The 26233-nt window shown below is 38.2% G+C and overlaps 1 protein-coding gene across 1 annotated transcript in view; it reads left to right on the top strand.

The window, feature by feature from the left end:
• The window catches only part of DLGAP2 (DLG associated protein 2), a gene marked incomplete at its 3' end in the record, with an annotated part of 84541 nt that overhangs the window by 10928 nt on the left and 47380 nt on the right, over positions 1–26233 (top strand). Inside the window, exons 2-4 of the mRNA XM_081997732.1 lie at positions 6180–6391; positions 21270–21417; positions 25022–25241. Of these exons, the coding sequence (XP_081853858.1) occupies positions 6180–6391; positions 21270–21417; positions 25022–25241 (580 nt within the window). The remainder of the gene's footprint in view (positions 1–6179; positions 6392–21269; positions 21418–25021; positions 25242–26233) is intronic.

The raw sequence follows: 26233 nt of genomic DNA on the forward strand, positions 1-26233 counted from the left end.
CGAATCAGCACATAAAAAAAAAAACACACAGAAAACATAGTTAAAAGTGTGTACTGAGAACGGTGTTGAGGTATAGACACAAGGTTAGATACTGAGGAAACACATTTTTTTTTTTAGATACTTCACTTTTCCCTCCTGCAAAAAGCTAGACCAACAGGGTCTAGAGTCCACATTGAATAAACAGGGGAATGTCATTAATGTCACTAACTTCAGAAGAAAATTCTAGTAACTGTGTTCCTTCTTCAGCAAAATCTTTGAAAACACAGGAAGTCCAGCTCCCACCTCCCATTATAATATCAAGGAAACCTTCTACCATGCTAAAAAGCATTTCTGTCTGCCTTGCAAGGTTGTCATCTACTTTCATCTACCTGCAGCTGTGCACAAAGGCTGTTTTTTTGAGGCTCCTTGAAGAAGGCATGATTTAAGAGAAAATCTCTTCCCTACATTTCAGATTGTGGATTGGTTTTTTGGGAGGTCATCTTCTTGACCAGGCTGAGACAGCATAAAATTACAAAAATTACATATCTACTACATAGTGTTTCATATCTTTTCCTTCTTCATATTATCTATAGTCTAATTTCATACACAGACAGCTTCTGCTTCTAGTAAAATAGGAAAGATATATTACTAAAATAAGATTTAGGTCATAATGAATATTTCAGTGCATTTTATATCTGCATGCTAATTAAGTTTCACAGGACTCTTATGAGGTAGGTAAACCTCATTTTAACCTTTGAGAATGATAAGTATGAAGAGGTGATAGTCAGCTCCCTCAGCTGAAGCCATGTATTTAGAAGTATTTCATTTTAGATAGTAAAGTGATATGCCAGATTTTAAGCAGATCAGCAGTTTAGTGTGGAACACCTTTAAAATTCTGGGAGCTGTGAGCAAATGCCATGAAAGTGGGTGGAAAAACAGGAGCAGATATCTTTTGAAATGCCAGCAGATGTTGCCAGATTGACTTCTTTTGCTAAATCCTAAACTGAAGTAAAAAAAAAAACAAACTTCAATTAACAGTGGTCAAAGTCCAGAAGAATGAATATTTCATTGGTTCTTCCAGTATTGACATCAGTGTTTCTTAGATACAGGTTTGGATATTCACACTGCTAGCACTAGATCCTGAGTGGGAATCTATCTCTGATTAGATATAAGGAAAAACTTTTTCCCCCTGAGTGTGGCCAAACATTAGAACAGGTTGCCTAGAGATGTGGTGGAGTCTCCACCTTTGGAAACATTGAAAACCCAGCAGGACACAGTCCTGGGCAACCTGCTGTACCTGACCATGCTTTCAGCAGAAGCCTGGACTAGAGACCTCCAGAGTCCCTTCCAACACCAGAGATTCTATGATTCCTAGTTTTTTCCAGAGGCTTGGTGAATTAATCCCTGTTTGCACTGACACATGCTGTTGTTTACACGCAGAATCTGTGCAATCTGAGAATCAGGGGACAGACTTACTGCCGAAGCCCAGTCAGGGGTCCAAAATCCTTTTCTTCTGACAGGTCTAATCTGAGCACAACCAAGACACCGAACAGGAAGGAATTCTAACAAAAGACAAGGATAGTGACTTTTCTTCTAAAACAAAGACATTTGTTTTCATAGTAACAAAATTTCTAGAATATCCACTGTGAAGATGCGAGTTGAGTTTCTTCCATACAAAGTCAAACCACCATCTTCTCAATTCCCCAAATTGCATTCTGAGCAGCAGGCTGTAAGGCAGTTTGGAGCAAAGGCACTTCTTTCTTTGTTAAGATGTTCCACAAGTTTTATCCAAACACCGTTTCACATAAAATTCATGCTAGTGTTTGGCCCAGGGACTCTAAGCTCCCTCATTCCAGGTAAGTGCCTGGATCACGAGGCTTCAACACATGCTTTCTTGTACACGAAAAGGGCTAACCAGCCCTCCCCAGGCAATCTGTGAGTGTTTCATGAAAAGGCCATGAGTTACAAAAAGAGGAGGAGAGCATGCCAGTATTTATCAGCCCTAAGTCTTCTCCTTCCTGAGCACTCCAACCGTTATTGATTAGAAGGTGAGCAGTAACATCTTCCACTTCCACAGCCATTTTGTCATGGAAGGAAAGAAGTGAGAAGGCTGCTCAGTTTTTGGAAAAAAAAATCTGAGTTTGTTCTTCAGAAGATGGTTTTAGGCTGTGAATGGGAAATGACAGAAGGGCCTTTTGCTGCTTGTAATCAGCTACAATAAACCCAAGAAAAGAGAAGCGTTTGAGATTTTTCTTCATGCTTTGCATTTTGGTTGCTAACTAAAGGGACCTTTTGCTTCCTTTTGGATGCTACTCTGAAGGAGCTAACTCTCCTAAATGCCTTTTATGGGTCATTTAGGGTCCTACCTAAGGTTCTGGAGTTCACTCTCAGGATCAGCTCCATAAAATGTAGTCTGTATTATTAGGTACCAGGTTCTTTAATAAAACTGGCCCTAGGTGACTAATGTAAGATATCACACTGAATCAGTAGTGGAACAATTAAAAGATCCCAAATTCCCTCAAGATGGTTGTGCTCCTCACAGCAACAGTGCATGAAATTTATGAAAGAGACTCATCATTTTCTGTAATAGTTATAACCAAATCAGCAGCCGGTGACGAAATTAAATGAAAAGATCCAGACCTTGTCAGCTCGTTGTTCTTACAAAAGGAAATTCATATGGTAATATGTAGTCTAACTCCTCTGTGGATGGAAATTGCATATACAAGGATTCATGTTAACATCTAGAACAGGAGGAAGGCCTTTTTAGACATTATAAATATCAGCACTCATCACTATATGCAAGTAGATAATTAGGGTAATTATTCCCAATTAGCAGCTGCAAGCCCTGCAGATGGGAATTTCAGGGGCTGGTAACTATTGTAAGAAAGCATTTCTGCAAGCTGCAAAGCCCTTTTCACGTTTTGGAAAATATACATTTAATGACCCTCACATGCCGCTAAATATTTTTGATAATATTTCAAAACGAGAATCTTTCCTGCACTAGTATAATACTTCTGCTTTTCTTTAAAGCTGTGTTGGCCTGGATTTGGAAAGATTTTTCAAGTATTTAACCTATCAGCTAAAGTAAATGATGAACCAGGCTGAACTAGGACGCAATTTTTTCTTCTATTCTCCACCCATTAGGACAAACAATGTCAAGGGCTCTTCTGTTGGCTTTTGAAGACTGCAAAAAGACTCCAGCTGTTTTCCTAGGCTGTGTATGAAACTTCTGAGAGAACACATTGTCAAACTTGCTTGCCAGACTCCAGACACATTTTCTCTGTGTTCATTGTATCCTGTTACTTTGAATAGCTCAAGGGTAAAAAAATATACATACTTTAATTGTGAATGTTTTTTCAATCCTAAATGCTTCTGTGGCAGTCAATGGGTTACTCTGCTCAGAGAGAGAATCTTGGTGTGTTTGTGTGTACCATGAGTACAGCACAAGTACAAGTGGAGCAGGGCTTCTTCAATTTTTAGCTTTTAAGTGAATTCATTTGACTTATGAGTGAAGCAAAAGAAATCTAATTAAAAATAGCAAGGCACATAACTGTAAGGTTTGTCCTCAGGAAGCTCCTTATCACAGTGAAGAAACAATTTTTTAGATACTTTAATGTAAAAAATCAGTCATTCCTGTCTTTGCAACTTCAATCAACAATTAAGCCTGTGTTTACTCATTTAAATCCAGTCCTTATCTAGTTATTTGAACGTGGAATTTCAGACAAAAGAAAGTTGAGAAACTAATAATTTTTTGCATTTGAGTAAGTAAAAGGTTATTGATCAATGTCTTTTTAAACTTTCTATTTAATTAACTTTGAATTAAAATGAAGGAAAGAAATTTCAAGACAAAATAATTATTCTATGAAAAAGTTATGGGTTTTTTGAAAAAAGAATATTAAGACTGAACGTAAGAATCCAGCTTTAACACAGAAAATTGAACAGTATAACTTGCAGTGGGCCCATGTAGATGCCAATAAATGTTTTTTCAGCATTTGGAATTTTTTTAGCTATGCTGACATACAAGTAGTAAGGAAGATTTAAAAGTGAGAATATGCTTGTATGATATCAGTTCATTTTTCTTAATCTAGCTCTCTAGTTCAGATTTTTACAGTTAATAGTGTTTCCAGCTGTAGATTAAAAAAGCTTAAGAAAATATGTTTATTTCGTATACTTTAGGAGTCTGGCTGTTACGACTATCACTACATGTGAATACTTTTATGTCTCCTAGAATCTCAAAAACCTTCTTCCAACTTTAATCTCATACATACTTTAATCTCATAGGGTGGTCAGGCATTGGAACAGGCTGCCCAGGGAGGTGGTGGAGTTGCCATCCCTGGAAGTGTTCAAAAAACGTGTGGATGTGGCGCTTCAGGACATGGTTTAGGGGACATGGTGGTTCTGGATTAATGGTTGGACTTGATGATCTTAAAGGTCCTTTCCAACCTTAGTGATTCTGTGATTCTGTGATACTAGGTCTTAGAAAAGAAATGAGGATGACATTTCACATTTACCGGCTTCAAGTTCAGGAAGATTTTTCATGCTGCCTTTCCAATCACCATCCAAAGCTGAATAATATGAAAAGTTTGTTTCTTTGCATGATCTAACCCATATTTCATTTAGATTCATGCTCTGTCTTATTACTTTGTATAAGAATATAACTCACAGTTTTTTTCTCTGGTATTTCTCTCCAACATTTTCCGGTCTGTGTGATCTGTTTCATCTCTCCTTACCTGACTTCATCTTCAGTCTCTCTTTTTTCTCTCCTGAGCTTGTTTCTCTAATTTAATACCTCTATCTTTACTTGTTCACTCCCTTTTAAAACTTCATTTCACCCTTAATCCCTTTTTAGGGACTCAAAGCACCAGGTCTGTTCATCTGGTGTGTGGCTAATTCGTGTATCTTGAAAGGGCAGTAAAGAAGACAGGCAGATCATGTTCGTTATTTAAATACAATTTCCAAGACTGCTGAAACCAATGGGAACAGTTGCTTCTGCTCCGCAGTGAACTCTGTTTTTAGAAGGTCTCAAATATGTTTCACTTGAAAGTCCTTATTAGACATCTACTTTGCAGAAACTCCTTAATATAAGTTTAACTGGAAATTCAGTTTTATAGTATATAGGTGTATATAATAATATACATTGTACTGTTTAATATATATGAAGTCATTATGTTGATAAAGGATTTGACACTGCCAAGTGCATCAGCCCTGGTCCACTGATGTACTCTGTCACATCCTTCTTTTTAACCATGAGTCATTATAATGGATTTCAGAGAGTTGTTTATATCCTTTAAGTTAAGTAAATGCTTAAGTGTTTTTCTGGATTAGGACCAGAGGACTCAGCACCTCGGAAGATTAAACAAAAAGCAAAGAATCAGCAATACTGGCAGGGACAGGCTTGCTGTCTTTATTCATAAGTCTTAAAACAAGGCTGATTTCACTTTGGATTTGAAAATCTGCTCCTGCTCAATCCTCTGCCAATTTGTGGTGCAGAGAGATAACCCATCCACCAGCTGTGGATTATCTGACTACCAATCTTGCTATTTGAAAAACCACCTCAACTGCATGAAAGTAGCCTCAGCCAAATGTATTAATAATTAACTGTCTACATTCCTGATATGTTACAGCCTCTATAAACTATTTTGCCGTTTCTAAATAAGAAACAGAGAAATTTCCATATTTGCTTTGTTTCATAGAAGTTTGCCCTAAATCATTATCCTATCCATTTTTGCCAAAATCACAGCTGAATTTAACTTAAATACTTAATTCAGCTTCCTGAAAAGCAAAGCTGCAACCAAGGAAAGTTGGTAAAAGACTCTGAAGTGCTCAGCTTCCAATGAGTTTTAGGTCTGAGACACCCAATCAACTTTGCTGAAAATCTGTGTGCAATCTTTTAAGAGGTTAAGCTAAGCTTCTTCCTGCAATTTAGAGCATGTCTACAAATAGATATTGCAGCTCAGCTCAATAACTATGACTTGATTATTTCTTAGGTTCCAACATTTATAAACTGAAAATTTCCAATTTTCAAGTTGGAATTAAATTGCTAAATAATTTGGGGACCTTAGAAATTTCTTTCTAAGTGATCTGTTTCTGAAGAATAAAAAATTCATGACTTGTCTTTGTAAAATGATGTTGAAGGAAGTATTTAAATATATAAAAAGAATAATGCACATTTTGCGCGTGTGTTTTCTGGTCTCCATTAGGTACCTCAGGATGAATGGGGAGGATACCCAACTGGTGGGAAAGACGAAGAGATCCCCTGCAGAAGAATGAGAAGTGGGAGCTATATTAAGGCCATGGGAGATGAAGAAAGTGGAGATTCTGATACTAGCCCCAAGACATCACCGAAATTAACAGTTCGACCAGAGTCATTATTAAAATCCATTGGACAAAGACCACTGGGAGATCATCAAAAGTAAGTTTCACCACACCATGTCATACACCTTTCTGAAAGTTGTTATGACTTGGGTAGTTTTTCTTTGTGTCTTACTGGTAGCGGTCAGTATCCATGAGAAAATATGGTACTGTAATTGAAAAGCTAACTTTTGTATCTTCGTTTTAAATTGGCTACAGTTTGCTGTGATTAATGGATGAAAAACTGCCATCTTCCTCCATCCATGTAACAAACCTGCTACTTCAGAAAGAGTTTGTTATGTTTACTGAAGGAAATATATGCATATTTTTATCAAAAGTTTAAAACTCTGAATATTTCTTCTGTAGAAGGATTGTTTTATTTTAGAAGTCTTTGCTATTTCATTGCTTTCTCTGAAATAGAAAATACACTCTATACTAGGTATAATAACAAATATATAATTCGATCAGGTATTTGGCATCTTACCTTTTTATCAGCATAAAGCTTTATGTATCAGCTAAACTGTATCATACTCATTTAAACACATTGTGGAGACGTTTGTTTGACTGGGGGTTTTTTTTCATTCATACTACCTACAATATGGCCTATTAAATAACTAAATCAAATTTTAAAACTATAGGAAAATACGTAGTTACATATGTTGTCCAACAGATCTTTATTTTTCTCTCCTTTTTATCCTTTCAATTTATTATTTTATAACTAAACTCTAAGTATACTTCTGAAGACGGTTTCAAAGTGGTAGCCTGATTTCAAATCTGCAGCTTTTGTTAATGTGACTGGGTATTTCTCACAGCTTAGAAAATTTATCTTTTTGCCTGGGAGAAATATATAAAATGAAGAAATTACCCACAGAACAATAAACAACCTTTGATTAAAGGTAATACCATGTATAGTATACCATAGTGACTCACCTTTTCATAAAGTAAAATAAAACAAAACAAAAACCTTTAGGAAAAAATCCTTTTGGCTTAATTAAATTGAATTATTTAGCTTGCAATCTGGAAGAAAAAAACCCATCAGTTTTCACTATTACTGAAGCAAACAGTTTACAACTCTAGTGTTCCATATAGCTTGCTCACACATCTCTGTAGGCTCTGTTTAGATTCACAAACTAAGGCGTCTGTACCATGAGCTGCTGTAAGATTTCTGAGATACCACGAAACAAGACTGGCAGGTCTCCACTCTCAGTTGGCAACTAAACCCAGGCAGGACACCTTACGGCATCTCATAGGGTGCCAGAGACCTATGTTTAGGCAACTGAGCCAAATTCTGAATGTAAATCTGAAGGATTTGCTAGAATATTAGTTGCAACGATAAAACCGTAGCCTATAACATAAGTATTGCTGACTGACCTGTACCTGGCTGATTTCCAAAGATGAAATGACGAGCTCTTAATAACGGTGGCTTGAAGCAACATTTGAATTTTTGATATCTTCAGTCATTGTATCTGGACTGAATTTTGGGTTTGAGATACTCTGGCCACATCTACTGGTTCAGTCCAAATTTTTCAAAGTCCCCGAGGAAACAAAAAAGGTGGTTAATTTTCAGCTTGTGAGTACCTGTCAGTGGGACTAGAGGTCTTTCAGGATGAGGAGCCCATTATTTCTCAGCCATGATCAAGACATATGTTGTGAATTCTTCAGTCCTGGTTCTCGTATTTGGCTTTGGAAGCTGCTGTGGGTCCTGTAAAAGGACAATTATCCTCGTGGGATAAGATGTGCTAAGGGAGAGTGAGCTAACATCTGTTGCTTGTTAAGAGTGACCCTTCTGAAGGTAAAAAGGGAAAGAGGAGATAGCTGACTTTCTCAGACGTCCATACATCGACCGGCTGTCTTCCTGCTGGTAAATTAAACATTTCCAGAGTTTCAGAGTCCACAGACCTGAGTACAGAAACCTGACCATGTACACTGAGAAGGTTTTGGAGCGGTCCCCAGCGGACTTGTCGCCCTGGGTCTATCAGCACTGTCCCAGCCCCTGCCTGGCCATGTTCTGGGCACTGGTGTAGGCCAGGGATCATTCCCAGAAGGCAGTTGGGATGCAGCCATACCGTTTTGGAGGGTATGTCATATCCATGCTAGTACCACAAACTAAAAACTTTTCTCAGAGACAGTTCTAACTTTCCAAGTACTTAGACCAAATAAAATATATTCTGTTCTGTTCTTTGGTTTTGGCTATGGTTGGACCTCACCCAGGTGAATGTAGATAACAGCACAAATTTTCCAGTGATTGGCAGGTCTCAGTACCTGCCCTAGATCCCCACAGCCTACGAACAGATCCAGACAGCATCTAGTCATATGTATTCAAAGAGTATGTTTAATGAAAGAAAAGTCTTTCTGATCTGTTTAATCCTGAGGGCAGGTGATTATTAGTAGGTCAATACCAAATGGTGTGTCTTCTGTCAGTTTTCCAGGTCTTGCAAGCGCACCCCTCAAAATATAGTTGATTAAAACAGGGGTGCAATGCTGATGCAGTACACTAGGGTTGACAGCCCTGCCTGTTCATGGTCCCAAAGGATTTAATTGCATCATTACTACAAACTGCAATCAGAAAAGGAGAAAGCTTTTTGTAATATTGTGAAATATTATTAGGGGCTCTTTTGAGAATTTGTCACAAACACTGCACTAGGAATAATCGAGCAGCCAGGCTGCTGCTGACAGATATGTATTAAATCCTTGTTTTTCCCTTAAACTGAGGGGCAGCACCTTGCATCTCCCAGCCCAACATACACCTTTTTTTCCAGTGAACTTCAGGCAGAAATGTGACAACTGTTCTGGTTCTTGTATCTCTTGCAAAAATCTGCAAATTTCAGCAGTCCTAAAGCAGATAGAAAATTTCTTGCCTCGCAGAAATACAAGGTGCTGATCCTAAACCTGGGATTTCACCACAAGCCATCTCCTCCCAGTACGTCCCTGTCTCGCTGGCACTGTGGTTACCTTTTGTGTCTGACGGATTTCTACGAAGGGCGTAGCAAGGGATGATGGTTACGGAGCCTTCCTTCCTCCTCCAGCGCGGCTCGGTAATCCCCACCGCGTGCCAAGTACCCTTCGTGCCGCTGAACACGCTGCTGAGCCAGAAGCCATGGCTTTGAGCAGCATTCCTACCTGCATCGCAGGGCTGAAGAGCATTTCTGGCACGTATGATGAGAAATTACATCATTCAAGGCGTCGGCTGCGTTAGTTGGCTTTTTAGCTTGTTTACCAGGACCGAGAGCGCTAACGCACAGGAATCCAATGGGGCTTATACTCTCTTCGTCCTCTGCTTGGGTGGACAGGAGAGCTCAGAACGGGGGTCTGACAGAGCGCCAGTAAACATGTAAGAAAACCTGAATATTGATAATTTTGGCAGTATAAAAACATGCATTGGCTGCAAAATGCATGTAGGTGCGTTTCATAAGAATAAGCCTAGTTTTCTATCACTGTCCTGAAGAGGATAAAATGAAAATTAGAAAAGCCTTCACTTAACCATCAACAGACCTTCGACATGTATGCATACCTCTCCTCTGAGTTTTATCAGGAGTCTTTGAAAGGAGGTTTTTTACCATTTAAATTACGTTTCTACTTTGACAAAAGTAAGCCCTTGGTTTTTTGGTTTGTGTTGCTCAAAGGTTCAGCAAATCAAACATTAAAATTTCATAAACAATAAAAACACATATTTGTATCTGAATAAATAATTTTATTTGACTATATACGAATAGGTAAATGTAACTGATTTAACAGAAGCATTAAAATTCTGAAATAATTTCTTTTAAGTTGCTCTTGGAAAGGAGTGTATTTTACTCCAAGTGGGAATAAATGAGAAGTGCAGGGTCTGACCACTGCTGTTTTAAGCAGACGGCAGAAGCAGGGCATATGCCCAGCCATTGCCATCTGATCACCACCTCTGTCAAACAGCAGAGCCAGCATGATCCCCAGCCCGCTTTAAGCCTGGGCCACCGGGCTCTCTGCTCGACAGCGGCCAGGCTTGGCTCAGGGTCTAACCCTGTTGGATGCAGCCACCCTCTCTATAGGATAAGAAAGTTTAACTGTACAGCTCACTTGGCTGAAAGGTCAGATAATGGACTTCGCTTATTTCTGAGTATAGCCATAGCCTAAGTGACTCAAATTTTGCTGGATTTTTCAAAAATGAAATGCACATAAATACATAGATTACTCATTGAAGATAAATACATTTAAATTCTTCTTTTGTGAATGCTGTTTCAAAAGACTAAATAGTATGTTCACTACTTAGTTCTATAACATCAAGTCGAAGGGCAGTGGAATTTTTTATTATTATTATTATTATTATTAAATTGCATTGAGTGAAATATAATGCAATAAGGCTTACTGTGGTAGAGACAGGACACATACTTGAATCTCCTTCCTTTCCAACTTTTCGCTTTCTTGGAATGGTGCCAGCAATCCCATTTATTGTAGAAATTATCTTGACTCCCTGTAGCTCCAGAAAAAAAAAAAAAATTATTTTACATTGTCATTAGACATAAAAAATCTTTCAAATGTCAGTTTTGGTATCCTATGAACAAATACGGGTCTTCTGGAGGTGAAATGCAAGCCCTTTCAATTGAGTCCATTGCTTTCTGCTGTGCTGTGATGCTACTGGGGATGGAGTTAAACTGTTTTGGAAGCTAGTTTGCAGAAGGTACCTTGTAGAATGTACGTAGCATGCTGCTAGGTATTTTCATTTTCAGTAAAGGTCAAAACAACTTTACAGAAACTGGTAACTGAAACAAGGGGAATATCTGTGCTAAATAAGTTTTGTGCAGTCCTGGAAGAGAGGCTAACCCACATGATTTGTAAGGGTATTCTTCCAACCTAGTTAATGTCATTTCTCTGTATTTGTGACAAAAACAAGCAAAGCTGAGACATGGAAGCATCAGAGACACCGGGATCCAGAAAGGAAAGCTGGAAAGAAATCAAGAATTTGGAACTATGTGATGGAAAAACAATTCTATGACTTACGATAACATTCCGGTTATTTGCTGCTTCACGTTTTCAGGAAAATAGTATATATACAATATATATAATATTATATAATAATATAATATAATAATAATAATGTAATGTAGTTATATATTATATTATATAATTATATTATATAATATAATATTATATTATATATATAACACACCAATTAGGTAAATGAACAGGATAGCACTGTAGAAACAACAAGTTGCATTTTCAGTATCTCCTTTTTGAAGTGTCTCAAAAGACTCTGAAAACCATCTAACCGTTTAGTCAAAAAGGACAACACTAGCATTTAGCCCAGAAGTTAACACACTCTATTTGAAGATCATACTGGTATCACTCAACGCAAATGAATAGTCGTGCTGTGCTGAAGATTTCCATTATGCTCTGAAGTGACTCATGGGAAAGTAGATGCTGCAAACATGAAGATGAAATTGGTTAAAATACAATAAAATCAGTGACAGCAATACGTACTTTGGTTTTGTGAACCTCTAATGGCAGACTTTACCGTGTCGGCTGGCAGTCCACATACCTTAAGCTGATGGGGGAGCCGACAGAAAGGCGTGCGAGCAGATAGGTAGTACAAAAATGTAGTGCTTCAATGAGGAAGGAAATCTGCCACAGCACAAATTATTTGGTGGACTACTGCAGTGCAGTACCAGTGCTACTTTGCTATGTCTTGGCTATATTCTCCATCTAACCCTCTGCCAGGTTTTGGCCCCTCGATGGAAGTGAGTGGCTCAGACTCTGCGTCATGGTCACAGCAAAAGCAGCCGTGCCTGCCTCAGACGTGTAACACCTTTGCGTTAGACGTTATTAAAGCCCACAGTACACTTGAAAAGCACAATGCATGTCCATATTTCAGCCACTTTTCTTCAGAGTCTGGTGTCTCAATGCAAAACCACTTTATTCAGTAGTTTAAGGTAATATGCCTGTTTGACCTGAAACAATTGAGGCACAAGTATTTTCTGGGCTTATGGTAGACCAGATCAAAGCAGTGATCTGAATGAAAAATAACCTTTCCCTTCCTTTCCCCTTTTCAAAGTGAGAGATTGCATCTCTCTCTGGTCACACTAACTTATGCTGACTAAAAGAGTATCTGGACTATGACCCAAGGCACGTCCACATGTTCTGTTCTGCAGACCCTATTACAGCAACCAGAATGTTGCCAAAGCACCCAGCAAGGGGCTTAAACTACAACAAGATCTGACAGCACTTATCTGCCAGACCGTGGGCTCAGCAGGAATCATGGAACAGCACAGGCTCCTCTAAGACATGTGAGAAATCTCCATTAAAAAAAAAAAAATCTTACCATTTGTGCTAATCACAGCACACTTAGAACGTGAGAAACTGAAAACCGAGTGAGAAGTCTGGAAGCACTGCATGAGACCAAACCTCTATCTTTTCATCCATCTTTGCCCATGACAGTGCCAACGCCATACTCTTCAGTGATGGACAATTGGTGGGTATTTCTCCTAGAGAAATACCGTTTGGTAAGTACACAGAGAGAAGTCTTGATGTTGCTGGCTGTAGGTAAGTGTGCACAGGTGGAGAGCGAGTGTGCTGCAAACACGTCACAGGTTGAGAGTTTAAGCACAGCTTCCTTGCTAGAGAAATTAATGTCCTATTTCAGTGCTATCCATTGCTGCACACTAGTGATGAAAGCCTTTTTTAATTTTTGAGGGTAAACTTCAATTTACCATTAAGTCTTCTTCTGCATTTTAAATTAGGAATGGTTTTGAAGGCATTTCGGAGAGATATTTTCAATAGAAAAGATGGGAAAAATCACTAGAAAAGTAACCCTCATCTTTTATATGCTTTTTATTTATCTTTGTTTTTTTCCTCAATCTTCTGACTCTAAAAAGCCTCATTACACACTTCATTAGCAGCTTTCTGAGGCCCTATAGTGTAGTAGCATCTACTCAGAGTCTCTGAGGGGTGAAATTGGAGATTTACTGAGGAGAGTTTGAGGGCTAATTACAAAGCCTTATCAACTAATAATGCAATCAGTGGGCCACTGGCACAGTGATAGTGTGCTCTGCTGCAGTCAATAAGATCTGGGTTAGATTAGCCCACAGGGTTAAGAGGGAATGCTCATGAACAGCCTCTAGTCAGCTGGCTACCAAGGAAGTATCTTTTATGGGGTCAGAAGATGGTCCCCATCCTTTCTTCCCTTGCAGAATAATAGGAAATGCTGTTTAAGCAGTGTTAGGCACCTTGATCCCTTAGAAGTAGCACAGTGTGAAATCCAGGGAGTAATTGAACCCAGATCTCCTGCCTCATGGTAGCAAATACCAACTTTATGTTGTAGGGCTGAAATGTATTACCCAGGATTAGGGATGGAAAGGGGCTTCTAAGGCTCTGAACAAAGTGCAGAGCCTTCTCAGGAATAAAACAGGCTTTTGTCAGAAAGATGCAATTGTGTGATGGATTGCGGTGAAAATGCAGTAAGATTCAGGCCAGTCTCACAAGGACAAATACTGGGACCTGAGAGAAAATATGTTTCTGGTTTTATGTTTCTGTATATATTTTCACTTCTCCCAACCAACTCCACTTTTTCCGCAGGAATTACATAGTCTCATTAATGTCTTCATTAGACATGAGAAGGTCACTTATTTGCATAAGACCTGTTGGCTCTGATGGATTTACAAGCATGTTTAAATTAAGGTCATGCTCGGATGCTTTACTGAGTCCTGATAGTGTGTTGTCTACATTTGCTCTGCCTAATTATAGTATTTTGCACGTGTACATGTATATGTACCAAAAGCAAGTAAAAGAAAAAGGGAGATAGCTTCCTGAAGAAAATAATTAATATTTCAATTCCACAAAGGGATTTAAGAAATATTTGAATTCCGCTTAGATCCTCAGATCCATCTACTGAACTGCTACATGATGCTTTAAAAGTTTTTGCTCTTAAGTTTTTGCTATAACTTATGCCTGAGTTTTGTTGTTGCTGACCAGTTCAATGACTAGTCTCCAGGGCAAGTTCAAAACAGGATATTGGAACAAGACTTTTAGGATTAGCCATATGTACACATCTGTTACCTCTTACAAACAATAGCTCTGAGTTTAGATTTCCCACATCAGACTTTTTTCATTACATGCACATTCTGTGTGATTTGGAATACAGGCTTGATTGAGCCTACATCCTCTGTATCTTTGCAAGGAGCGATCAAACCACCAGACTGTTTAACTATTCTGGATGATTTCCTCTCATTCTCTTCTGGTTCATGTTGTACAAAATCCCTAAATACTTACTGATGAGAAAAGTTCTCTCCTACCAGTGACTTGTAGGCATTTCGTAAGGGCAGAAACAGCAGTATCTGCCTCTTCCCTAACATATTCCTGTAATAAATCAAATGTTCAATATCTTTCAGGCACATTTAAAAAAAAAGGCTATGGGTCAATGATGAAATACATAGGCATCTTAAAAATTTAATTTGGCCCAAATTCTCATATCTGTCACTGATCAAAGAGAAGCTCCAGTCTGGCAAAGACTAGAAAAGAAATTCTTCGCTGCAGATAAATTTGCCAGATTTATGTGTACTTTCATTTTTTTCAATGCTATTCTGAAAGGAGAATCAGACTTAATGCCTCTACTCTGAGTTCTCCAATGGGCTGCACGCAGGCACATCTGTGCCCCTTCGCAGAGCTCTATTGACTTCAGCAGGGATCCACGGAGACACAGTATGACTCGCAGCTGCTGTACAATGGCACTGCTAGCTAAGCTTAAGCATTAGATTCTGGTCGATGAGTTATTTCATGTACCTACAAAGACATAGTTAAGATAGATCCAGATAGAGAAATGAATATCCACTGAAATGCAAATCTCTCAGTAAAATAGGTTTTGATAACTTATGCTACCTTTCTAATCCTAATGCAACTCCGTTTTAGGAGCCCAAGATGAATTCTTTTATAAATTTTATCTTTTTGTGGCAGAATGGTACTTCTGAATTGCATATACTGATTTAAACAGAGGTTATTGTGCTTTCTTTGATGTTCTCATTCATTCTCAGATTTTTGGACAAATGCAGGCATGATCATGAAAATAAAAAGGTATGATTTTAGAATATTACAATTCCAAAAATTAATTTGATGGAAAATGGGCTTTCTTTGTATCTAATGCTCCCTTAATAAACCTGATAGACCCATTCAAAGTCAGAAGGTGACTTTCTTGCTGCAACTTTTAGAGGCCTGGGAAGATTTTAATTCATTTTTGGTACTGTCTTGACCCAGGGTGCACTGGTGGCTGAACATTTGACAGACAACAGGTGCTCTGGGGAGTGATCACTATTTTGAATGTGAATAGATCAAGGAATGACCTTGGCAAGTGTACAACATTTGCTGCATTGTTGGCATCATGTCCATATTTTTTTAAGCAGAAGTATTAGGTTTATGACAAAGTATATGATATCAATCACTTCTTAGAAAATGAAATACAGACAGTAAAAGAGGAAAAAAACCCCAAACAGTGTGACAGAGATCCCTTTCTCAGGACTCATACACCGCACATTCCCACTAGGGTTGTCTTGACTGTCAAGTATGCCTGCTCAGGAATATAAATTTGTAGGGAGAATTTAGGGGCGTTTCTTTGTTTTGTTTTGACCCTGGTTTAGCTATAAGATGTAAAACCATGTGAGCCTCTAAATTTGGCATTTCAAAGTGTCCTAAAAGTGAAACCATGTTGTTTTACTATCATACCTACCTTTTCACCAAATGACAAAAAGATTTGTATTCTGCAGAATATGCAATGGTTGCATAAGTCACAGTAGAGTACTGCATGTAGTACTTCCAGCTTACAGTAATACTCATTATACAGCAATGACAAGAGACTTCAGGAAACAGGCCACAAACAATCCTGGGTGTTCATCAGCATCTGAATTCAGGGATGACAAAGCATGTGCTGCACAAAGTGATAGACTTGAGTGGTGCAAGGTGCTGTGGTACAGACCGCAGCAGGAGCACCTCAAATCCCCCAGCACTATATGCTGAAGTTGTTGGGCTGCTTCAGACACTGTCCGTGGTCATATACACTTCCCAAAAGTAATATAAAGCAATGGAATTCAGGAAAAAACCTCAAAGGTAGTTATTTACTGTCTATAAAGTAAAGTAAGCATCTTGCTCCTTTTAAAAATATGTAGTTAATAGAGGAGGAATTAAATGACTAAATAATCACAGAATCATTAAGGTTGGAAAAGAACTTTAAGATCATCAAGTCCAACCATCAACCCAACACCGCCATGACCACTAAACCATTCCCTGAGGTGCCACGTCCACACATTTTTTGAATACTTTATAATAGATGGCTAAAGATGAGGAAATAAGAGTCCTTCCTTTATCATTAGTTAATGCTTGATTGCAGCTATTGGATTAGCTTACATGATTGTTCCTTTCATTAAAACACGTTCTAAATAGCTCTCTAGTTTTAAAGTTTTCTGCTACAATAGCATAAGCGGGGAAAAGATAAGGAGATGTGGATGTGCTCTTCCATCTCCTGAAATCTCTTGACAAAAGTTATCTAATGCTTTTTGATTACAACATAAGTAAACTTAAACTTCTTCCTACATTTTTACTGCACTGAGTTAAGGATGTCTACAAGACACAGCAAAACACAGAGGGAAATTTGTTTTCTGGAGTAAAAAGAGTAAAAAATGTTGTCTTTTTGTCTTTTTTGTTAGCTCATCTTGTTGCTTGTATGGCTAAAGTAACAGTTATTTTCCAGCAATTATTTCCCCCCATTCTGCTCTTAAGTTTCAGTTTTGGTGAGGCGTGGGCCAGAATAGTTAGCTTCTACAAGGAGAAGAGTTTGTGGAAGTCAATGTCCCCAGTGAGGGAGTTGGACTAGACGGCTGTAGCAGGGGTAAGCGGGACTCTGCTGACAGATAGGGGTGTTGAGGGTGCTTTTGAGATCTGCAGAGGACAGAAGTAGGATAAGTGGCCAAATGCTGGCTTCTGTGATGGTGTTTTGGAAGATCTTGAGCAGGACAGCTATGAGCTGGGAATTAAGAAGATTATAGGGAGCAGTAAGGATTAGGGTCTGGATTGGTGAGAATGAAGGAGAGCTGTACTTGGGAGTTTTAGTAAATGCAAGTTCTGGGGCTGGAGGAAGGAGCAGAATTCAGGCAGGAGCAGCAGGGCATATGATGTTTGGATACAGAGGCCAGAGTCTTTGCAGAACAGAGGAATGTAAGAAAAAGGAGGCTGTGATGCAAAACTCCTAGAAACTTCTTAGCAGTAATTCTTTTTTTGGACTGCTGCCTCTTCCCTTATTCTTTATCTATGTTTTAATGTCAGAATATGCAACCTAACCTCTTTCCCATTTGCTCTATATCAGGATGACATACTATCCCAGATATGCCAGCAGATAGTCTATCAGATATACTGTCCCAGATACATATGCCATACTGTGGTTCACTTTATGTGGTTATAATACAGTGTTTTGTCCTTCCCAAATACACTCAGGCAATCTGCTGAGCACTGAAAGTGCTGTTTGCAAATTTAACTACCTTCACGGGTAATCCTAAAGCTTTGATTTTAGAGTAGAGATTCTCAAGAGCTGCAAGGTCATTACATGGGACTACCTTATTCCTGAAAGTTTCTCTAGGCTTTGAGCCTTGCTTGCAGCTAAGATACTTCTCATTAAACTTAAGACCTCTTCCTAGCTGGCCTGCATTTGCCCTAGCCAATGGAAAGGGGAAAGCAACCCTTGAGGGCAAAAAAGCTTTCAAAAGATCTTGTTTGTTCGGACAAGCAAATGGGAAGGGGACTCGCATATCAATTTAATTTTTCCTATTAGTTTCATCCTCTTTCTCCTTTTCCATAGTACCGAACTTTAGAGTCACCTCTTTGATGTTAATGTGTGTATTTGTGTGTGGTCCTGGAGATGAACTGTCAAACCACCTCATGTGCTCATGCTTGTCTTGCCCTTCTTCAGTGATCAGCTGAGATATAAGATCATCTACTACATCGCATACAAGAAAATTAATTTCTTTTATCAAAGTGATAGAGCTGTGGTGTTTTGGAAATGAAGGTCAAGAATTTTGTTCCTAACCTTATAGATGGGGTGGATGTTATTAAAAAACCAGCATTTACCAATGACACATGTGGTGTGTGTTTTGTAGCTTTGTAGATAAGCATGAAAGTTCCTTGAGTAACAGATGACAACATTTGTGAATAACTTCTTTATGTAACTTTTGGGTCTATGGCATTTTGTTCTGGATCATGCTTATAGCAAGGTCATAATTCTTACCATCCATTTATCCTAGAAGATAACTTCGAGTGTATATCTTAGAAATGAAAACTAATCTTCCTTTTATCAGGAAAATTTCAAAGTATTAATCAAATGGATGTGAAATTTCTTTAACGGCCTAATATGTGTAACATTTCTTTATTTTGCTATGAATCAATTGCTCTTCTCTGATAAATGAAAAATTATTTAACTATCAGGTAATGTCCAAACTCATCCATCAAAACTCAGCTGGTTAGCAGTACCATGGAATACTAGGCTTCTTTGCCTAATAAACTATTGCTGTAGAAACTGCTGATTGTATTTAGTGATAGCAATACCTCACAAGGATAATGAAATACTAGGTTGTTGAGCATTACTTAGCAAAGGAGACAGTTATTAGGAGCTGGTTTAAATAAATTAATTTTTAAATAGTTTATAAAATAATTAAAAATTTATAATTTAATTCTATTGCTTCTATCTTTTCTTAATGTCACCAATGTTTTAATGAAGAAACCTCAAATGTCTCTTTCACAAACTGCTTCTGAACTCAGAATCCCAGACTTTACCGCCTGACAACAAGCAGAAGATCCAGAGTGGACTCATCTGTTTTGAAAAATAATAAATTAACAATACCAGACAGATTTAGTAAAGTGTACACAAAGAATCAAATTTACACAAAGCAGGTCACTGTCATCAGCCTGCTTCCTATAGAGGAAAGGGGGTTTAGTTACATCCAGCAACTAAATATAGATGGAAAGGCTCTACACCATTTCACCTAATACATTATACTTGTCTTCATACCCATGGGAAGAAAAAAATGCTTCTACAGTTCTTGTTTTCATCATCTAAAGCCAAATTAGACCCACTATCAGACAGCTATCTTAATCTGCAAATCACTTTAACTGTAATGACTTAATTAACCTCTGATCACATACCTGCATCACTCTCATACATTTTGATTTTGTTTTTAGCAGTTATAGCATAGTTTCTACATAGTTTACCTCTGTCTTGAGGTTGCAGAGATATTCCATAAAACGCACTGAATAAAGACAGAAAGAAAAAAAATGTTTGTTCTCCAGGGAAATTTCTTAAGAATTAAAAAAAAAATGCCTGCCTTGCACCAAGATGAAAACAAAACCTGTCCTTTTTTTGAAGAAGGTGGCAGCCCATCTTAGAGAAGCAGCTAGCCCAGCCATTGGCAGATACAGTGCGGAAGCAAGATTACACCTATGTTGATCTTCAGATGGCCAAGCCAGGGAGAGCACATGGAATTGATTGAGAACAGATCTCCATAAGATTAGGGTGATCTATAAATCCCATCTGCTCTTGCAGCTGGTAATGTGAGGGACTCGGTCGTCTCACATGTCTGACATCAAAGGACATGGCTGCACGGAGATGGAGCTCAGCACTATTTTCTGCTGTAGTCAGAACCATGATAAAAGGTCTGAGATTCCTCCCTGAGTGCTCCTCAGGGATTGCTTCCAGCCCAAACTCAGGTTGTGTCCACTTAGTGAAGAAGGCTGAGTCCATCCTCAAGCATCGGCCCATGGTCATGCTCAACGTTTGATAAGTGTGGTCTAAGAAACAAGGTCCTGGTTTCTGCCTCATTTTGCACCAGGGGTTGAACCTGTGGCTTTCTCGTTCACTGACCGGTCTGGTCCTTCCAGAGAGGAAGCTTCCCCTTTCAGAGGGAAATTTCCAACAGCCCGGGCATGTGTCGCAGCCACGGCTGCACTGCGTAACTCTTCCAGCTCAGTGTCAAGTAGCTGTATTGCCAGTACTCATAGACATTCAACTGGCACAAATCTATTGTTCCCAGAGACTGTGGTTTTGTTAAAGCTACCTTTAAGGAACAAATCTAAAAAATGCCTATTTACCACTTTCTGAAACCAAACACTTTCTAAAACATGAATTAATTTGTCCACTGCTGTTTAGGAACAAGGGTCGCATGGTTCCTAAAGCCTTATTTTCAGAGGTTCTGAGAACTCTGATAAAAAAAATCCAAGTTGTGAACAGGGTTTAATTTTTGTATTCAAAGTGAAGTTCTTCTCTTAGGCTTCTTTTATTTTCCTGGAAGGTTAGATAGACAATATATTTGACATAAAACACAAAGACTAACATACCCTTGTAGCAAAAGTGTACTGAAAGAGGCTCAGTGTGGTGTTAGAGTCCCAGTCCTCCAAACTGGGAGATGTGTTGTAAGAAAAACATTTCTAGAGCTTCATGCAGTTGCTCCGAGTACATTGTTAATCTATTTTTTTAGCTGAACATGGGATGTTTTGATCTTTTGTAAAAATATATAAATCCTTTGAAGCTAAAAAGTCTCTTGATGCCTAACACCTTGATGAAAAACAGACGACAAGTAACAGATTTTACTATGAAGAAACACTTCTGGCTACTTTGGTTTATACTTTAGCTCTGGTTCTTGTTCCTGTTGACCTAGACATTCCCTTTTAGCAAAGTTCAACATTAATAGCCAGGAGGACTGATGATGTTTAAATACAGCAACAACTTAAAATTTCATACCATCTAGGTAGCAGAACTGCAAACAGATTCTCTGCTGGTGCCAAGGCATTTGGCTACAACAGCTCTATGGTGCTTTATATAGAGAGAGATTGTGACCCTGGGGAATGGATTTGTGAGTCTCATACAAATTACTGTCTTTAGTGTCCTGATTGATTCCACCTGTAGTTTCACACCCTTTCCTTTTTTCTTCCTCTTTCCTTTGTAGTCAGAGCTACCTTCAAACTGCAAGTGACGTGCCTGGGGGTCACAACCTGGATCCCTCTGCAAACTACAATTCCCCAAAGTTTCGCTCACGGAATCAGAGCTATATGAGAGCAGTGAGCACGCTCAGTCAGGCCAGCTGTGTTAGTCAGGTGGGAAATTCTTGTTATAATTTTTCTTATAGGTTAATCACAGCTGCAAGAGTTGTTACTAGTGGATGGTTTTAGTTTTGGGGGGTTTTGTTTTTTTTAATTAATATCAAACTGAGGATGTGAATTGTCAAAGTAATTCAGTTCTAAGGAATGTAACCCTTGCTCAAAATTTCAAGAAAAATACTGAATGCTAGCAGCAAAGGGACACTATCATGCACAATATTTTCCATTTATTTTTCATTAATGATATGAATACTTGTATTTTTATTTTCAGATTATATTAAATATTTAAATGTTAAGAAGATTCACACTGAGCATAAGGGGCACACTCCTACAATACTCATTCTCTGAAAAAATCTACTCTGATTTCAGTAAATGTGGGTTGCCAGATTAAGGTATAGATTGAAATATTTATGCTTCAAAGGAGCAATAATTCATCTCTAAATTCAATCCCTCACTCTTCTTGGGTGAAAGAGTAAGTCCCATCAATTATTCTATGTATGGGAACTTCTGAAAAGAGACGTTTTTCCACCCTGCTGGTTTTATGTTGGTTGGTTAGTACTAATTCCTGTTGAAGTGAGATCTGATTCAGGCCTCAGGTGCAAGCAGCCTTGTATAAAGCATGTGCATGTTCTGTTTAGCAGCGTACTTTACATAAAATTTCCAATGTTTCTCATGCTTGTTGGTCCTGACATTTCTTCCCTGTGTCGCTTCATGACAGGTGGGCCCTGCCCTCTTCTCAGACACGTATTACTTTATTATTTTTTGACCATTTAGTGAGGCACCTAAGGGTATAGTAGCTAATTATGCACAATGGTTATGTTAAAAAAAAGTCTTTTTTAAGCAGTTTTACATTCACATTCAATTTGTATTGCATGGCTGTTCAGCCCTGGATTCAACTCATCTAACTTGAGGCTTTTAACTGAAGCAACAAGTAAAGCTTCCTCTGTAGTTAATGGAGTGAAAGGGTTTTTTCCAGGACAATGCACATCTCAAGCGGGTTGAGAGCCCTCTGGAAATGCTTGTCAGCCTCCACTGACCATGGAGAGTTGGGAGGGACTAGTTACCTGACTAATGCCCTTCAGTCAAATTCCTTTATTTATGTGGGATAAATCTAAGTTTAATCTCGTATAGCACACATCAGAATTAGAAACAGACAGCCAGTCATTTTCTAAACCTTTCATTATCTTTCATAGCTCTCTTGTGAAACCTGTCCCCATCATTTTCACGCCTTGGTTTTCATTGCCCTGGTTTGGTTATTTTCTATTTTTATTACAGCCTGGTTTTGAGAAAGTTTCGGATCCTGCATTCAAAGCAGGTGCTGTTGGCTGTCACCTAACAATGCTGTAATATAGAACTATTCTAACATCTTCTGCCTCTTTGACCATGTCTGTGCACGGAGATGTTCACTGAGCTGTCCATAATCACTAATTGGTTTCAGCAGTGGTTAAAATTCTTCATTCCAATGTGCATTACCTGGAAAGATGTCCACAATAGATTTCATTTGCAGCTAGATTGCTCATTTGCCCAGATTAACCAAACCTTCTGGATATAGTTCCTTACTTTCTTTTTCAGTCTTCACCAAACCTATGTAATTTTTTGTCAACCACATACTTCCTACCTCACAGTCCAGCTGTTTCCAGACCAGTAATAAATGCATTTAATAGATACTGTAGTATTGTATTGTAAATGTATTCAAATAACAAGTTATTTGCTGTTTCCTGTTCTTTTTCCATGACACCATCATCTTCGTGTCCCATAAACATAATAGCAGATTGTATGATTTGTGGGATTTTTAATGCCTTTTTTTTTTTTTGTGAAATCCTTCCTTTTTCACTCTTGACCGAGGGTAGAGGAGTCAAGAAAGATGCTGGGTTCCATGGTTTATATTTTTAATTTAAGTTTTAAAACTTTTGTTTTTCTATTGTCATTGGCCTTAGTTTGAAAGAAGGGGTTAGGACTTAAAGTGTTTATGAACTACATTACCATAAATTTCCTGATCAATGATGTATGCAAAAATATTTCAGAGGAAGATTTTTTTTTTAATATTTTCAAGATTGCATTAGTCTGCTTAACTTCATTAGAAGCAAATTTTATGAAGGGTAATGTAATTCCTTACAGAAGAGATTTAGTAGCCAAAATGTCTTACATGAAATTAAAATATCAGTTATTCATTATCATCAAAAGTTCCATATGAAATTTCCATTTATGTAATCAAAATCCTAAAACATTTGAAACATTTGCACTCAGTCTGTTTCCATAATGAATAATGTACTAGGTCTGTGATAAAGAAAAATGCACTTAGCAGCCATATAGAAAAAGTAATATCAACCGGATGTGCTGTTTAGTGACACTATGAATTTAAGTTGGTATTTATAGTGATTCTGATTTCTAGCGCTCTCTTTTTAAAAAAAATATTATCAGGGGGTCATGCATTTGTCTGTCAAGTGTTAACTTCCTATCTGATTTTGGATAAACATAATTTTGAATTATTCAGGTACATTTACAGGTAGTTAGGCCTCACTTCAGAGAACCTGCTAAAAATGATCTAGGTAGAGTTTAGGCACTCATCTTCAAAACTGCAATGCACAGTTCCCTAGTGAGAGGTTCCCTGAGCCCGTCCATCCCGCCTAAACCCTGTTTGTCATGAAAGCTACCTAAAAATGTACAGTTTTGCATCACGCCCAACATGCAGAGCAGGGTCAGCAGGTAGACGTTGGCCGCTGTCCAAGCCCTGGCGGGTGGTGTTGAAATCCCCCAAGGGACCAGCCTGGCAGGCGACGCAGGTAGGCACAGCGATGGTGCTCTGCCAGGCAGGGTTCCTCGGCACACCTGGTGGCAGAAGTATCAGACTTAACATAACGCTGCTGAAGGAAAGGCAGCAGGAGTGGCTGCATCTCATTTTTCCACGGTAGTTGAATGACTAACCCAGTCAACCAGGGAATGAGTTTGGTTTAGGACCTTTCTCAGCTAAAGGTGGTCCAAGCATTACTTTCTCATGGGACCACTTTTCACTCTATTTCAAACAACGTTTTTTTCTTTCACGTGCTTCACTGGACACATCTCTAGATGCAATACTTCTCAAACCTTTCAGAAGCATCGCCTCCTCTGAACTTACGCATCTTCAAGTATGAGATACTTCCTTGAGCCCCTTTGTAGTGAGAGGAAGACACAAGCTAAATGTCCACATGAGTAGTAACTTTGCTGATAAGTGAGGAATCCAGGCAATCCACCCTCACTTTTTGAGGGCTAATATTAGTATAGATGATTTCTGTTCTCCTATCCTGGCAGAACACGGATTTCTATCAGCACAGATTGATCTTGTTAGTTACCATTAAATCATGTATTTACAATCCTCTGAATATACCAAGAGATATTAAATGTAAAATTAATTGTATGATATGTGTTATGTTACTTACTATATACATATAAAAAGCTGATATATGTTTAAAAAATGTGAATGTGATCAGAAGGGATTACTACATTTTAACTATTTGCTAAAACAGTTCTTCATCAATGTACAGGTGTCCATTTGAGATGTTGAGGCCGTGATGATCACAAAAAAGCAAGTCAAAAATCAAATGCATTGTTGTTGTTTATTCAGATGAGTGAAGCAGAGGTTAATGGGCAATTTGAATCGGTGTGTGAATCAGTGTTTAGTGAAGTTGAAGCTCAGGCAATGGATGCCCTTGACCTCCCTGGATGTTTCCGAACAAGAAGCCACAGTTACTTGCGTGCCATTCAGGCAGGCTATTCCCAAGATGATGAATGTATACCTGCGATGGCATCTTCCAACATCACCTCAACGATCAGGTCAACCACAGGTAAGCATATTTATCTATGATGACCCTTCCACTGATCTGCATGTAAAAATATGTGTTTTGTAAAAGGATGTTTGTCACTGGAAACAATTTCCCTGTGTAGTGATAATATTTGATACCAGTATTCTTAGGTTTGTAATATTGTACTGTTGTGGCTATAGCTTGGAATAAGCTTCCTCTGGGGAGAATCCTGCAAGTATCATATAATGGACCTGGACTTCAGCATAGCCTTAATTTCACCTCCATTTCCCATACATACAGTTATCCAGGCGCAAACATAAAAATGCAAATGCATTTAGATATTGTTAGATATTATTAGACATTTAGGTATTTTTATCTACCAAATAATTGATCTTCTAAAGTAAATCAGTTGCACTGATTTTAATTTACATCCTTAAAGTACCAAAAGAAAAAGAGAAGCAAGATTTTTAAATATTTGGTCTAAACACTTACAGGCAATTAACTTAACAGGCAATTAACTACCTACTTTTAGAAAAAGTGTAACCAGTTGTGTCAATACACTGAATCATAAACATTATGGCAAGCTTCACACATCTGCTATTACTCATCAGTAACCATTAACATTCATTGTTATGCCATTCACTGTTTGGATCTCTTAACATTCTTCTGGCAACTTTCTTTTCTCTTTTTAGTTGCTTTATAAAGATGATAGCTTTATTCACTTCAGAATATTAGGGTTTAGTATTGGTTGAGAAAAGATTGCACAAATAGCAGTTAAATAATTAAAATGAAATCTATAGCAAATACGTGTACTTTGTTAAGTTATCCAAATTCACTTTTATGTTTCCAAATATGTTGCTGTCAGTTCCTAATTATGATATTGTCCTTGCCACATACGATTAAATTGCAGTGCAGGCTCCCCATCTACAATAGGTAAAAATAGAACTCAAAATATATCATGCGAAAACACTTTTTAAATTATTTGCTTGACACATCTGTTGTTATAACAGAACAGTGGGAGCTTAGAAAGGAAG

This window comes from Phaethon aethereus, assembly GCF_964289735.1.
Source record: "Phaethon aethereus genome assembly, chromosome: 3".
Classification (NCBI taxonomy): Eukaryota; Metazoa; Chordata; class Aves; order Phaethontiformes; family Phaethontidae; genus Phaethon; species Phaethon aethereus.